This window comes from Platalea leucorodia, assembly GCF_965183815.1.
Source record: "Platalea leucorodia genome assembly, chromosome: 3".
In the NCBI taxonomy this organism is placed as follows: Eukaryota; Metazoa; Chordata; class Aves; order Pelecaniformes; family Threskiornithidae; genus Platalea; species Platalea leucorodia.
Window position 1 is genome coordinate 27,254,901 of NC_138825.1, and position 13,680 is coordinate 27,268,580.

A 13,680-nucleotide genomic window follows, 5' to 3' on the forward strand; every position below is an offset into this window, starting at 1 on the left:
TTTTCTGTGAAATATTGTGCTGAAACTCTTTAAAAGCAAAGGGGATCCAGAAATTCATCCTACATTACAAACAATTACCATTTTTCATAGTATTTTTAATGTGTTGAAGACTTTCTCTTCTGCATGACTCTACATGTTAAAGTGTTATAACTACAGCTTTCCTCATGAGGTGATTAATCAAGCACTCCTTTTCCTTCTCTGGAAGAATATCTAGCTGAAATGTGGGGTTTAGACTAAGACTGAAAAATGAACCATTTAGTAGATATCTGGAAAAAATAATTGCGATGTTAGTGAAGCTAAGTAGGCTGAGTCTAGTTCTAATAATTAAGAGGATGAAAATGCTAAAAGGGATGCTGGCCCCTACTCTCTGCGGAGTAAAAAAAGTAACTAAGTTGAAGTTCATTTAGAAAGTGCTAAAGATGAATCATGGGGGTGAGAGAAAAAGCACAAGGACATGAAAGCAAACATGTATGTGACCATGAACACACACATGCATCTTCTTATACACTGCCATATATCAGTGATAAACTGACTGAAAAGCAACAATGACTAACCTCCACATTTTAGTGAAACCGTGCATCAGGCTCACACAGCAAGGCAGAGCTGGAGGTTTGAGTCCATCCATTTGAAGGAGGAGGGCAGGAACACCATACAGAACCAGGTATTTCACATAAAAAAATAGTACTTGAGCTAAAGCCAGGCCACCTAAAAGAAAAAATAAAAATAAAAAAAATCATACCTTTAACAAGCCCTGAAATACTTTTTAAACATGGTAATACTAATTACTTCCAAACAGCCATTATTCAAAGAACTAAAGCAAGCATCAGTTGATGGGATATACAATACCTATTTTTGCAACAGCTATAGGACACAAGCACATATAATTATGACTTTAGGCGCACACACACACAAAATAGTACCGTCGTTCCAATATGAAGGCATAAGTAAGCATCTGCAGTTCCACTTTCAAAAATCTTTGGACTGTGGGTATTGACTACTATGAAAAACAAATACTGACTTACATTGAGCTAAAAATCAGAACATACTAATCTATGCAATGAGCATTCACCACAGGGACAGTAAATATTATCTTTAGAAAAACCCCAAACACCAACTCTTCACTTGTTCCTCCAGAACAGCTACAAACAATGGTTATCTCTGCAGTTTATCGGGACAGCTCCACAAACATCCCATGTACTGTCAGCCTGTGTCCCCCAAAACACCCCCTATGAGATCCCTCCTGCGGCAGCCAAGGCATAGAAGAGTGGAACTCCACTTGGCATAATGCTTAAGACATATTTCAGTTTTTAAACCCACAGGACAAAGGACTCCTTAAGGTGCCTTAGCTACCTGACTTCCAAAGGAGAAATCCTGACAGTGTGTTTGCTCACAGCTTAACCCTGGGGTATGGCACAAAATGCAGCATCTTGCACAGGTGTGAGATGAAAAGTCATACTGGCTATTTTCAGTTACTACTCATGCAAGTAACAATCTTAGAACACATTATAAATAAAGCAAGATGACTCATATTAATAGTCTAAATGTTTTCTGCTGAATAAAATGGTATTTGACCAATAATCATTAGAAAAAAATTGGTAAAAAGCAGAAGCCAACACCTTTATAGAAACTGGTGAGAGTTCACTCCAGAAGTTCCACTGACTTTGGTGAACTTTTCCATCTGACTGACAGTTGACTTGAGTAAAATCTAATCCCAAAGGAGGGAAAGTAAAATTACTACAATTTGGAAGAGAAAAAAATTATAAAATGCAATTGTTACATCTCCTTCCTTTCCAGTGTTTTGCTTTCCCTCACTGATATTAACTAACTTGTGATTTCACTGAAGTACTTTAGATATTTAATGTAATTTTAAAACCTTCCAGCAGGCTTTCCTTGGAGACAAAGTTTTCAATCTGACTCCAGCAGTACCAGTCTGTGAACATCTACACCATCCGGGCAAAACCTCCCTTTTTCATTCTGCTGACTAATGAGTATACTATGGATGACAACCAAAAGTTAAACATTAAAAATTCATCCAATATATAACAGCCTAGGGTGAAATTCTGGCACTAATAATGTAAATCTCAAAACTCCTGCTGGCCTACAAATGGCCAGCATTTTGCTGCTACAATCCAACATTTTTAGTTTTAATATGATCCACATGCATGATATAATAAACAGTTGTGCCATACAAGATAAAAATTGATGTTAGAACAAAACACCTAGACATGAAGCTTATGGTATTTTCCTTCAGGGAAGCAGTCATCTAGTATTCAATAACATTCTTCCCCAGAGGAAAACAAACAATCAGAAGCACAATTTGGATACTAGCCAATTAGCTACACATTAGATTACTGCTAAATCATCTATACAGCCAACTTTCTGCTTTAATTCCCATCTCATTCAGTTTCTCATTTCTTTTCTGACAAATTTCATTGGAGAGCTGAATGCTGACACCCACACAAACCAATTATGAAGATCACAGCTGTCTGTGCACTGGTAAAATTCAAAATCCTTTGGCTGTGCATGATGGAAAGATTTAGAGACACACACTACCAGTCTCTTGAGACCTGAAAATCAATACACTTGATTTTAAATAAAATGATGAAAGATTGCAAATTTCTCAGACACAATGTTATAATACATAAGCTTCAGGAAAAAAAACAACCAAAATATTTTCACCATCTCCAATAACATACATCTAAGTTGTCATTACTGTTAACTAGCAGACAGCTCAATAGCACTGGTATCTTAAATAAATGTAGACATGACATCACCAATCATTACCTGGCACACACTAGCTACTCTGCATGTGGCAATTCTAAGACTCACAATACCAGCAATGTGAAGGTCCCTATTAAAATATGTAGATTAAGTTCTCAGTGGTCCTCAACTCATCCCAGCTGTGTGAGAGTTCTGGCCACACATGGAAAACTAAGGCCAAGATTCACAGCCACACAACAGCTGGGCTGCATTGGCAATAGGCCCAGGCTTTAAACCTTCTCTCATACCTGAGACATTCCAGCTGCTTTGCATTTGCTCCATTACAGCACAAAGCAGCCAGAAGTACACTGCTTCACCTGATTTAAAAACAAAATAAAAAAAAGAAATTTAAGATCAGTGCTAAATTTCTCAAATTCATTAACAATATCACATAATTTGTTCTCTAGTGTTCAACTTGAAGCTTAATAAGAACTCACACGTGAGCATTACCTTAAATTGGGAACAAGCTATATCAAGTGTATATTAAAAACACACCTAAGGGAAAAAGTATTGCAAAAATGCTATCTTTTCCCCAGAACAAATTAATTCAAAGGAGTCCGAGACAAGGTTAATTTGTTTTAAAACTGAAATGTGTTAGGGGATAAAAAAGTATCAAGTTAAAGTACCCATACAATTTTAAACCTGTGCACTTAAATAGTCAAGTTATTTGAAGTCCCAGATTAAATTAACTGACTTTACAGAAATTGATATTTTCAATTTATCGTCTTGCAAGCCTTAAAACATTCTAAGTTTTCCTATGCTTTAAAAATGTACTTATAGACCTTCAAATATTTACCTTCCTTAAATCCATTGCAAAACTGCATTTCATAAGTTTCACAGAGCTTTGTTTCAAGGACAATTAGAATTTAGAATATTCACAGATTTTTCATTTCAGTTTTCCTATTCTCAAAACTGACTGATTTTTTTTGACAGAAGTTATCAAACAGAACATTTTCATAAGTAAGCAACAAAATATTTGGGTCCAGGTATTAGAAACCACACTTGGCATTTTTCTGTCCATAAACCATTACCCGAACTCATAGTCAAGAATTGTACCTTAGCAGGCAATTTTATTATGAACACAACAGCACAAATTTACCCTTTTTGCAGTTACATTGACCCTATGGCATTATTGATTGTAGATGCTTGTTTCTGTCAAGTACCAGGGCAGGTGTAACTTGAAAACACATATTGGAGATAAATATGCAGTCATATTTCAAAAGCATTACTGACACATTGCACAAGTCTAATAAGAAACAGACATTTAAAACAGCTCAGAATTTGGGGCCATATCATCAAGTTCAAAATATCAGGCTTTAGGGGTTCATTTACCTTTTTTCTTATTTTTTACATGCCTCTCCTCCTACAGAAAAAAAAAAATTATGTAGCAATTCCCCCAAAATCTCCATGAAAGAATATGGCTCTGCACTGGAGCAGATAGACTACAGATGTATCTCAGCAATAATGCCAACAATCATAAGATGCATCAGGAGTTTCCAGCTCCATTAATCAATCAATAAGAGCACAATTATTGACAAGCTTCACACACTGGGCTACAGCATTTTCTTCATAGCAGGACACTCCTCCCTGACAAGAGCCCCAAGACCAGATCTACTATGACCTTCTTAGTTTGGTACTGACCACAGCAGGAGGCTACACCTCACGCTGGGGGAAGCTTTCATATGAACATATGACTACCACAGCACCAAGCCAGCTCAGCACAAGCTGCCAGGTAAGCAGTGCTCTGCAGCCATTGCCAGCGATCCCACATACATCACGCTGTGCCATCCTGTCCCCTGGACAGGGCTAACCATCCACTCGTACCTGCTACACTGACCTGAATTAACGCAAAAGTGACAACTCAATTCTATTATTCCTGCCTCTAGCCATTGAAAAAGAACATCGTGGAAGAAACATGAAGCTCCCTAATTTCATTACCTGAACAGAAAACAATGCCATTAATAATTAGGCTCACATTGCTCAGCAGTGCTTTTCACTGCTGCTTGGCAATGCTTTGAAAGAGGTGCTGGCTCACAAAAGCAAAAGGAATGATGAAAGAAAGAAGTACTGCAGGGACTCATGCAGCCCGGCTTCATATCCGAGCCTTCCAGTAGCACACAAGAAGCAAGAAAAATCCTAAAACGTATGGAGCAGTGGCAGGAAAGTACATACCACAGTGTCTGCCCTGGAGGCAAAGTGCTTCTTTTTATACAAAGTTGAATGGACATAAAGATCCTAAAGTGAAGTTACTCAAACAAGATTAAACAGAGCTGCCAAGGGACTCTTGGTCAAAGCACAGACAGGTCTTCCAGGTTAAAAAAAACACACACAGAAGTTTTTTTCAAGGATACACAGGTCTTAAAGTCACCTACCTTGAATACTCCCAAAACATCTACAGTAGGTATTATGTTCATTAGTAAATACTTGCAAGAAAGAACTCTCTAAATAAATCAAGTTCTCACATTGTGCTGGTTTTGGCTGTGGTAGAGTTAATTTTCTTCACAGTAGCCAGCATGGGGCTGTGTTTCGGATTTGTGCTGAAAACAGCATTGCTAATACAGGGATGTTTTCATTAATGCTGAGCCGTGCTTACACAGAGTCAAGGCCTTTTCTGCTTCTCACCCCACCCCACCAGCGAGCAGGCTGGGGGTGCACAAGAAGCTGGGAGGGGACACAGCTGACCCCAACTGACCAAAGGGCTGTTCCATGCCGTATGACGTCATGCTCAGCATATAAAGCTGGGGGAAGAAGAAGGAAGGGGGGGGACGTTCGGCGTGGTGGCGTTTGTCTTCCCAAGTAACCATTACGCATGATGGAGCCCTGCTTTCCTGGACATGGCTGACCACCTGCCTGCCAATGGGAAGCAGCAAATGAATTCCTTGTTTTGCTTTGCTTGCACATGCAGCTTTTGCTTTACTTATTAAGCTGTCTTTGTCTCAACCCAAGAGTTTTCTCACTTTTACCCTTCCAATTCTCCCCCTGTTCCCACTGGGAGGGAGGGAGGGAGCAGCTGTGTGGTGCTCAGTTGCCAGCTAGGGTTAAGCCGCAACACACATGAGAAAAAAAAGTAGTCATAAAAGTAGGTTAACTGCCAATACTATCTGGAAGTTTAGCCTGCAGGAAAGCTTATAAAAAAATTACCTTCCTCCCCACACACTTCTTTCTACAAAGCAGTGAACCACCCAATGTTTTAGAGAATAAAATCTTACTAAGCTTTCTGATTCATGTTTCTATTTCCAGTTTTCAAAACAGACAAAGGTGTGAAGTATTTTATCCGCTTCCTTATTATCTTGCAGGATGGAAAAATAACCTCAGATTACTTAGTATTTCATCACCATTTAGACAGATGCACAGACACCCTGATTTCAATAGCAAAACGTTGCATGCTTCTTAAATTGAACTCAGAAATCCATTTCCTATCTATGGGCTTATTAGAAAAAGAATTGCAACACATCAAAACCAGCACCCTAGATCCAACTTACACGGACTACTCTGTAGGTCAAAATTTCAAAGAGGAACTTATGTAGCATTTCTCCTTTTAACAAATCAAAAGATGAAATCACCAATTATAGATTAAACCAGGTGGCTCCACCTTTGAACAGATCATATTCTAGATTGACTTATATGCTGCTCATATGAAAATAAATACCCTTTTGTAGTACTAGAGCCTAGTTAATAATTAAAACAATGATAGCTAATCAACACTAACTTGTGCATGCTCATTAGAACAAGCAAATGGCACATGGTTAAGACCAATACATTCAACCCACAAAACACTCACAACATTGTAATCTCAGATGTACATCTCTACATCAGACACACCTCTGACAGAGCACATATATAGAGATTCCTAGTCAATATATTTTCACGATTACAATATCTATTAGCATCCTGGATTAATCTGGTGCAACAGTTGTATTAGACAATACATTTTCATGCAGAATTCTGGCCTTCATCGTTCCCTATACCTTGTGAGACTGACATGAAGCTCTGTTCAGATGAGCAGAGATGAGTGATGCTGAATCACCAGGCTAAATGTGAAGCCTCATAAGGAAAATATAGGCAGTGTTTTCTTCACCTCTTCATTTTCAGAATCGGACCTAACACACAAGTGAATTAGCAACACTCAACATCTATTCCAGTTTCTATATAACACAATGCATCCCACCAGAGTGAATTTTACCATTGATATTCTATGTTGTCATAGTGAGGAAAAAAATAAATCACTTATTTCAATTTAAGATCTTTCAACTGCTGCTGTTGAGCTCCTTGTTACTATATAAGTGAGTAAGTTTGTCATTCAGCTACAGAAGCCTGAAAAAAAAACATATGTTGAAAAGGATCACCAATCTACCTCCCCTTTATTTTTTATTTCTTTTCCCAGGCTTCATTACATACCATGTCCAAACATTACTCACTAGAGCAGATGACCCTCTGATCTGGCCCAGTATGGCTATTCTTCCGGTATGCTGCAGTTCACCAGGATACTGGATTACTGGAATCCACAGTGGCTTTCATCATCTGTGCCAAATTAATCCCAATTAACTTTAAAAACTAAGAATGAATTATCAGGGTTTCCATTACCATGGAATATGGGTCTTCCTGTTGTGTCATTAATTCTGAAAGCATGCAATTCTTTCAGACAATCTGACCAACACTACCAGAATGAGATGCAGCGCTGAAAAAACATGGAATTGCTATAAACACTGCCTTTGGTGCTCAGAGTTAAATAAGCACAAGTGTCCTGATATTGTTCAATATGCCAATAGCTAACTATTCATAGACAAATATTTGTGAATATAGACACAATGATTTCTGAATTCTAGAAAATGCTCTCATTCTCCAAACAATGGCTTCCTGGGACCAATAAATAACAGCACTGTGCTGCCCAGCTGACATCTTTAAATTAATTCTGTGTTCAGACATTAACATCCCTCCCACAAACTGAAGGGCCATACATATACGACAAACAGGCACACACAGTTAAAACCAAACACTATGGATACAGTCCCATCACATTCTTCATTCTGTTCCTGATGTGGGACCTAATATTTGGCCACTGGAAAACCACATTGCTTGCTATCACCTGGCTTTTCATATAATTCCTACCACAGAAGATCAGCATTGCCAAGAAGGATTTGAAGCCAAGGTTTGCTGCAAGGACAGGCGTGTCAGGACAAGCAGTGCTAAGAAGTGAGCCACTCGGAGGAGAGCAGCAAAGCCCAGCCCATAAGCAACCCTTAATACCGTGCTGTCAGGTGCTCATTGTGCCCAGCAGGTCTTGGAGAGCAGTCTCCTGCTGGGAGAGCAGGGGGCCACTGGAGGCTATCACATTGAAGGAAAACACAGGCCAGTACAAGAGTCACTGAAGAAGCAAGTGTAAGATTTCACATGGATTTTGTGTTCTCTGTCTCATACTATCCAGATGGTACAGCCAAATGCCTTCCCCAACATCCAGACAGGGAGCAAGATTCCCACTGCACTGTACAGAAAAGAATAGTCTCTGTGGTGGCTGGAGCTATGGGCAATGACTGGAAAACACCAATACTTAAAGTTACCCAAAAAAGTTAATATTTGAATATCTAAAAGCACCTCTACCCAAAGCTAGCTCTCACCACCTCCTCTTCCTCCATACCAGAGACTGACATTTCCTCTTGGAGGCTACTCTTGCTACCAAACACAGGCCAGTGAGGAAACAGAATACAACTGTGTACTCAACATGAAATTACACTTTTTTCAGACGCATATGATGCAGCTTTTTGTTAACGCACACGGCATTTGGTCTCCAGTACCACAGGCACAGCTTGCTGTGATATAAGCATGCAAGTTTAAACAAGTATGTGCAGAATGCTAAAAAACAATTTAAATGTGAGGAGGAATATGTGGCACATGGGGGCTGTAGTATTAAGCAGGGGAGAGGATACTCTGAAAACAGATTCATAATGTTTTCCTATTTTACTTTGTCCATTGGAAGGTGTGGCTGCAACCAGCTTTCTCATATTGTGGACAGAAATCCAGCTAAAAATATTCAACATAGAAAAAAGGAATTAAACAGATTTTATACTGTCTAGCTGAAGAGCTTAAACAATGAATGTCTATTTTCTCTTTTAGTAGGGAAGTTCTTCTAAATGAAATGAAGAAGAGTTTTAGGAAAGATGCTGTTCTTCAGAGGACCCTCCAGCTAGGATCCATACCATTTTTCATTTGAACCCCACAAAATCCAGGAGCCATAGTGCAACAAGACATGTCCTTTCCTACTCATTAAAGGACTGATGCACAGAGGATGCAACCTACTCTCTCTCAGAGCAGGCTGCTGACCGTGTACTTCCATAGCTCATTGATTCACAGGGCAGGCACATAAGCTGCCTTTACTGACAGCTGCCAGGCACAAGTTACAAAACACAGATGAGTAATCCAGGAAAACAGGGGTGACCGGGAGAGAATTGAAAGTTCCACCTTTACACAAACTACACGTACACTGTCTTTAGTCTTCTGCTCACAATTCCCAAGACTCTTATCACCCAGTTAATGACCTTGAAACTTGCCAGTTACAAATATAACCTGCATATAACAGCAATTAAAGAGATTACACAGATACTTAAATTACAGCAGTTTTTCCATCCACAGTACAACAACAATGCAGGAAAGCATGCGCCACATCATTGTTTATTCGAGAGACAGGCTTCATCTACCCAGACTACATAGCAAATAGACAGACTGGAGGACATTCAAGAAGCCAAGGGTGAAGCAAGGCTACAATGCCCTCTGAGCCTTTAAGACACCGTGGTAACACATGTCACAAGAAACACACAGCTCAGCTGGGTTATCTGGGACAGAAGGCGGCTTCCTCCAGAAGGAGAGAAACTCTGCACTGACTTTGACATGGTCACACTCAGAAGAGTAGGCGCACACACAGAACTAGGCATTTGCAAGTGAATTGGGAGGAGTGAGGTAACACAACCTATAGGCCAAAAGTGCTGTTACAGTAATGCAGGTACTGGCTTGTAAAGGGCACAGAGAAAAGAACCTGAACATTTCACCTAAGAGGATCTTTGGTTTAGTTGCAAAAGGACACATGTTTAAAAAACAACCATACAATTCACAAAATGTACTAACAGTAGCTAATGCACACAAACAGTAATATTGAAGGCAGCTTGCACCTTTGTTACATTTAAATACACAGGCATCAAAACCACACATGTACCATTTTGTATATTGCTGCTTCTAGAAACTCATTTGCCTAATTCCTTCCACACAAGAGAAGATCTTTAACTGCTGGGTAACACATTCTCCCAGGTACTATTTTTTTCTTAAGTCTATACCTGTGTGCACTCCATAATGTTACTTGAGGTAACTTTAGCACTTCTGCCATGGCCATAAATGACAATGTTGTACACTGGCATTTTTAAACAAGAATCACAACTCAGTCAGGGTTTGTTTTGGTTTTGCGGGTTTTTTATTTCTTTGCTGTCTCATCTCACAGGAACACTACACAAAGTGATGCAGAACACAGCGTAGCTTCACACTTTTGAGGTGTAGACTGACCATCATCATTGCCCTTAAGATGCCGAGAGCAAAATCTCATGGCACTGTTGTCTTTACCTGCACTGCTGGCGTTTATTGCCCACCATTCAAAGATATCCCAGAAGAAAAATGGAGGAGCAGTTATAACCTCCCTAATTAGAGCTGATTGCAAAACAGCCTCACAGCCATTCCCCTAAGTTTATCAGGCCATCACGGTAGCCAGGCATCATGATGTAAGTAGATGCTCCGTGCTGCTTTGAAGCTGCTGTCGTTAAATAGGAAATACAAAATGAACAAAACCCAGCAGTGCAGAAAGGCTAATACACCACGTGGTTAATCCTCCTGAGTCGACAACAAGTTGCTTCCTTTGTCTCAAGACTCAGTTATCTGATGTAATTGGTTTTAATAACACAGAATAAGGAATAACAGAAGGGAGTGTTTGGTTCAGTACAAGAACAGGTGTAGAAGCATGGTAAGATCCATAAGGATCCAGTAAGGATCAACAGAAAAATATTACCAGTACCCTTATTCATATATTGGTGGGTTCCTAAAGCAAGTCACAACAGTGGCCTGTCACTGGTTTGAGTCTAAGGAGACACATATAATCATTGTGATAAAACCTGTGGAGAAAACATTTTAAGAAGTGACAAACTTCTGCCTCAAAATCTCATTTGTACTACAATATTTTAAACACCTGCTTTCGTTACTACAAAGACAAAGCTCAACACCAGTAGAGTTATACTTTGAACACGCCTCAAAGGCATGGTCTCCACAGGGAACTTGTTTCAATTCAAATGATCATATTTTAATCAGGCAGCTTTACAGTCCAAACGTGCTTTAATAAGGCTTTTATCACCTGTTGCTTTGATGCATTTTAGCCTTTTCTAATCATCTGTTCAAAATGAATGTTATTGTCTGGAAAGTAACTTTTTTCCCCCTCTTTTTTAAAAATCAACATTGGTAATCTTGAAGTGAGGGAGCAATCCACCAGTAACACCAAAGCTGGAATATTTCATCCCTAATTCTGTACCCTTGCCTGCCTTATCCAGTGGCCAGCTTTTTGTCAGACATACTGACAACACCAGGAGCTAACGGATTTAATTCATCAATGAATTGACATTTAGAACAGGAGATGAAAACTCAGAATCCACTTTCTAAACAGTGAGGGGTGGTAGAATGAACCATGGAGGCAAACCTCTCACTTTCTGCTCTCCACCTGCTCTTGTTCCTTTTTATATATAAAAATTATATATTGAAATATCTATTAAGTGTGTATACATGCACATATACACATAGACAGAGTGCACACATTGCCCTCTACTGACCAGAGTCCAATGCACAAGTGTCCTCCAACACACACACTGCTCATCACACATTCTCCCATGAATGCTTGACAGGACCATACCAGTGTGTGTGTATCTATTCCTGTTGCTCACTGGTACAGTAAGAGGCATCTCCTTCAATTCAGCAATCACCAAGGCGTTTTCAGAACCCAATTTTAAGGCCTGGGGTTTCTCTGCTTTTGTTCCTCCTACCTGGTGATACACATAGCAGGACAGTAAAAAAAAAAGAAAATCAAACCAACCACATACGCCAGTGGCTTATGGGTTAGCCTAACTCTACCTACATACCAGCACCCAAAGCTCTTGCCATTTTATGCCACATTTGTCAGTACCCATTTTTTTCCCTACAGTTAGGCATTTTAATGAAAATACCACAGAGCTGACTAGGAGGGGGCAGAAGAGGGGGGGAAAGCAAGCAGAAAAACAGAGCTGAGAGGCAGTTACTGCTACTTTCAGGGCACCTTGTTTGCAATTCCTTCCCTGTGCTCTTTTCATAAGTACTGTCATTTTACCTTTCAACATGAATACGAACTAGAAACATCAAACAGAAGGAGATCAATAACGGATGAGAAACACTAATTCTTAACATCTCCCCTCCTCCGTCCCTACACTAAGCAAACTTTAAGTGTCCACTTCTATGATGGGGGGAAAAAACACTTTAGACCAAAGTTTAGATACACACTTTAGACTGGAAAAAAACCAGAATATTTTTTAATTTAGGAAGCAGTTCAATAAGTGCAACTGTAAGCTTTTTAGAGGATATACATGTTATATTAGGAGTCTATAGACCACCTTTCTGACAGTGACTGGTCATAATGTACTATTCATAAGTACCTATGGATGGACATAAGAGAAGTAGACTGGGGTTCTTGAAGTGGGGGAGAAGGAAGACTCCTGCTATTGTTTCTATACTCACCCAAGGCCCAGTATGATGCAGCTTCCAAAGGCAGAGCACTGCTGTAGAGAGCATGGATATACATGAGGTGAATCATCAGCTCAGCCAGGCACCACCAAAAGAAAATACGAATTATGCCCACGATTAAGATGCTGAGATTGGTCTTCAAACTGAAGGCTTCTTGTCTCCTCATCTAAAGAGGAAATCCAAAGAAGTTATATGGCACATAACTGACTGTTTTACTCAAATACTCATCCTGAGAGCTAAGTTTCATTTGCTATTCATTACTATTACTAAGGGGACCATTTGACTACACCATTTGGAAAATCCTGAGATACTCTTTTGAGTGAGACTGGTTTCTCCATTCTCAGTCTCAGTAAGCAGAGGCCAAACATGAATGTACACTGCACGAAACTGTTGTAGAAAAGGCAAAGTGCTGTTAACCTGAACAGAATCCAGACATGAGACACTAATTTTTTTTTTAATTCCTGTAACTTGATCAACCTCTAGAGATAATAAAAACAGTTTAAAGAAACTACAGCTATGAAGGAAGTTTTCCAAGCAGCAGCCCTACCAAACACAGAAACAATGACTGCTTGCTCTTAAAATACCTCGAACTTCTACCAGCTGCATGGGATTGATTGATTACTTGAGGACAGTTCTTCATTTTTCTCCTGTAGCATTGCCAAGGTCAGCAAGACCTACGTGACATACTGAGCAAATTGCAGTTAAGTGCAACTTAAATACCAGATAGGACAAGATATGCAGCTGACAGGCTTGAAGATGCCCTAAACTCCTATGCTGCTAACTAATAGTATACCAATGTGTTCACTATATTTTACCTTCTTTCTGCAATAAAAGAGAATATGATCAAATAATAGAAACATAGGATTGCCTAAAAATTTAGTCACGTTTACATCTATCATTGTATGTGTGCGCAACATTCCCTCCTCCAGTCTCTAACTGGCCACCAAAAATGCACATACAAGATAAGCAACCAACCCATCTGCATGGACAAAATCCCCTCATAATTGCAAGCACACAGTACAGCTAACATGCAGTTAGCTCTGCTCACTTACAAATGAAGCAGCACACTCATTTTGAAGGTTCATTTGTACCAGCTAGATGAAAGCTTGGAGAGTACCATTTAATCAGAGC

General features: G+C 39.5%; 1 protein-coding gene across 1 annotated transcript in view; it reads right to left on the reverse strand.

Annotated features, from left to right (window-relative positions):
• HHAT (hedgehog acyltransferase) overlaps positions 1-13,680 on the reverse strand; it is a 161,468-nt gene that overhangs the window by 139,000 nt on the left and 8,788 nt on the right. The window contains exons 7-8 of the mRNA XM_082306270.1: positions 12,544-12,715; positions 555-705 (exon numbers count right to left, since the gene is read on the reverse strand). Of these exons, the coding sequence (XP_082162396.1) occupies positions 555-705; positions 12,544-12,715 (323 nt within the window). The remainder of the gene's footprint in view (positions 1-554; positions 706-12,543; positions 12,716-13,680) is intronic.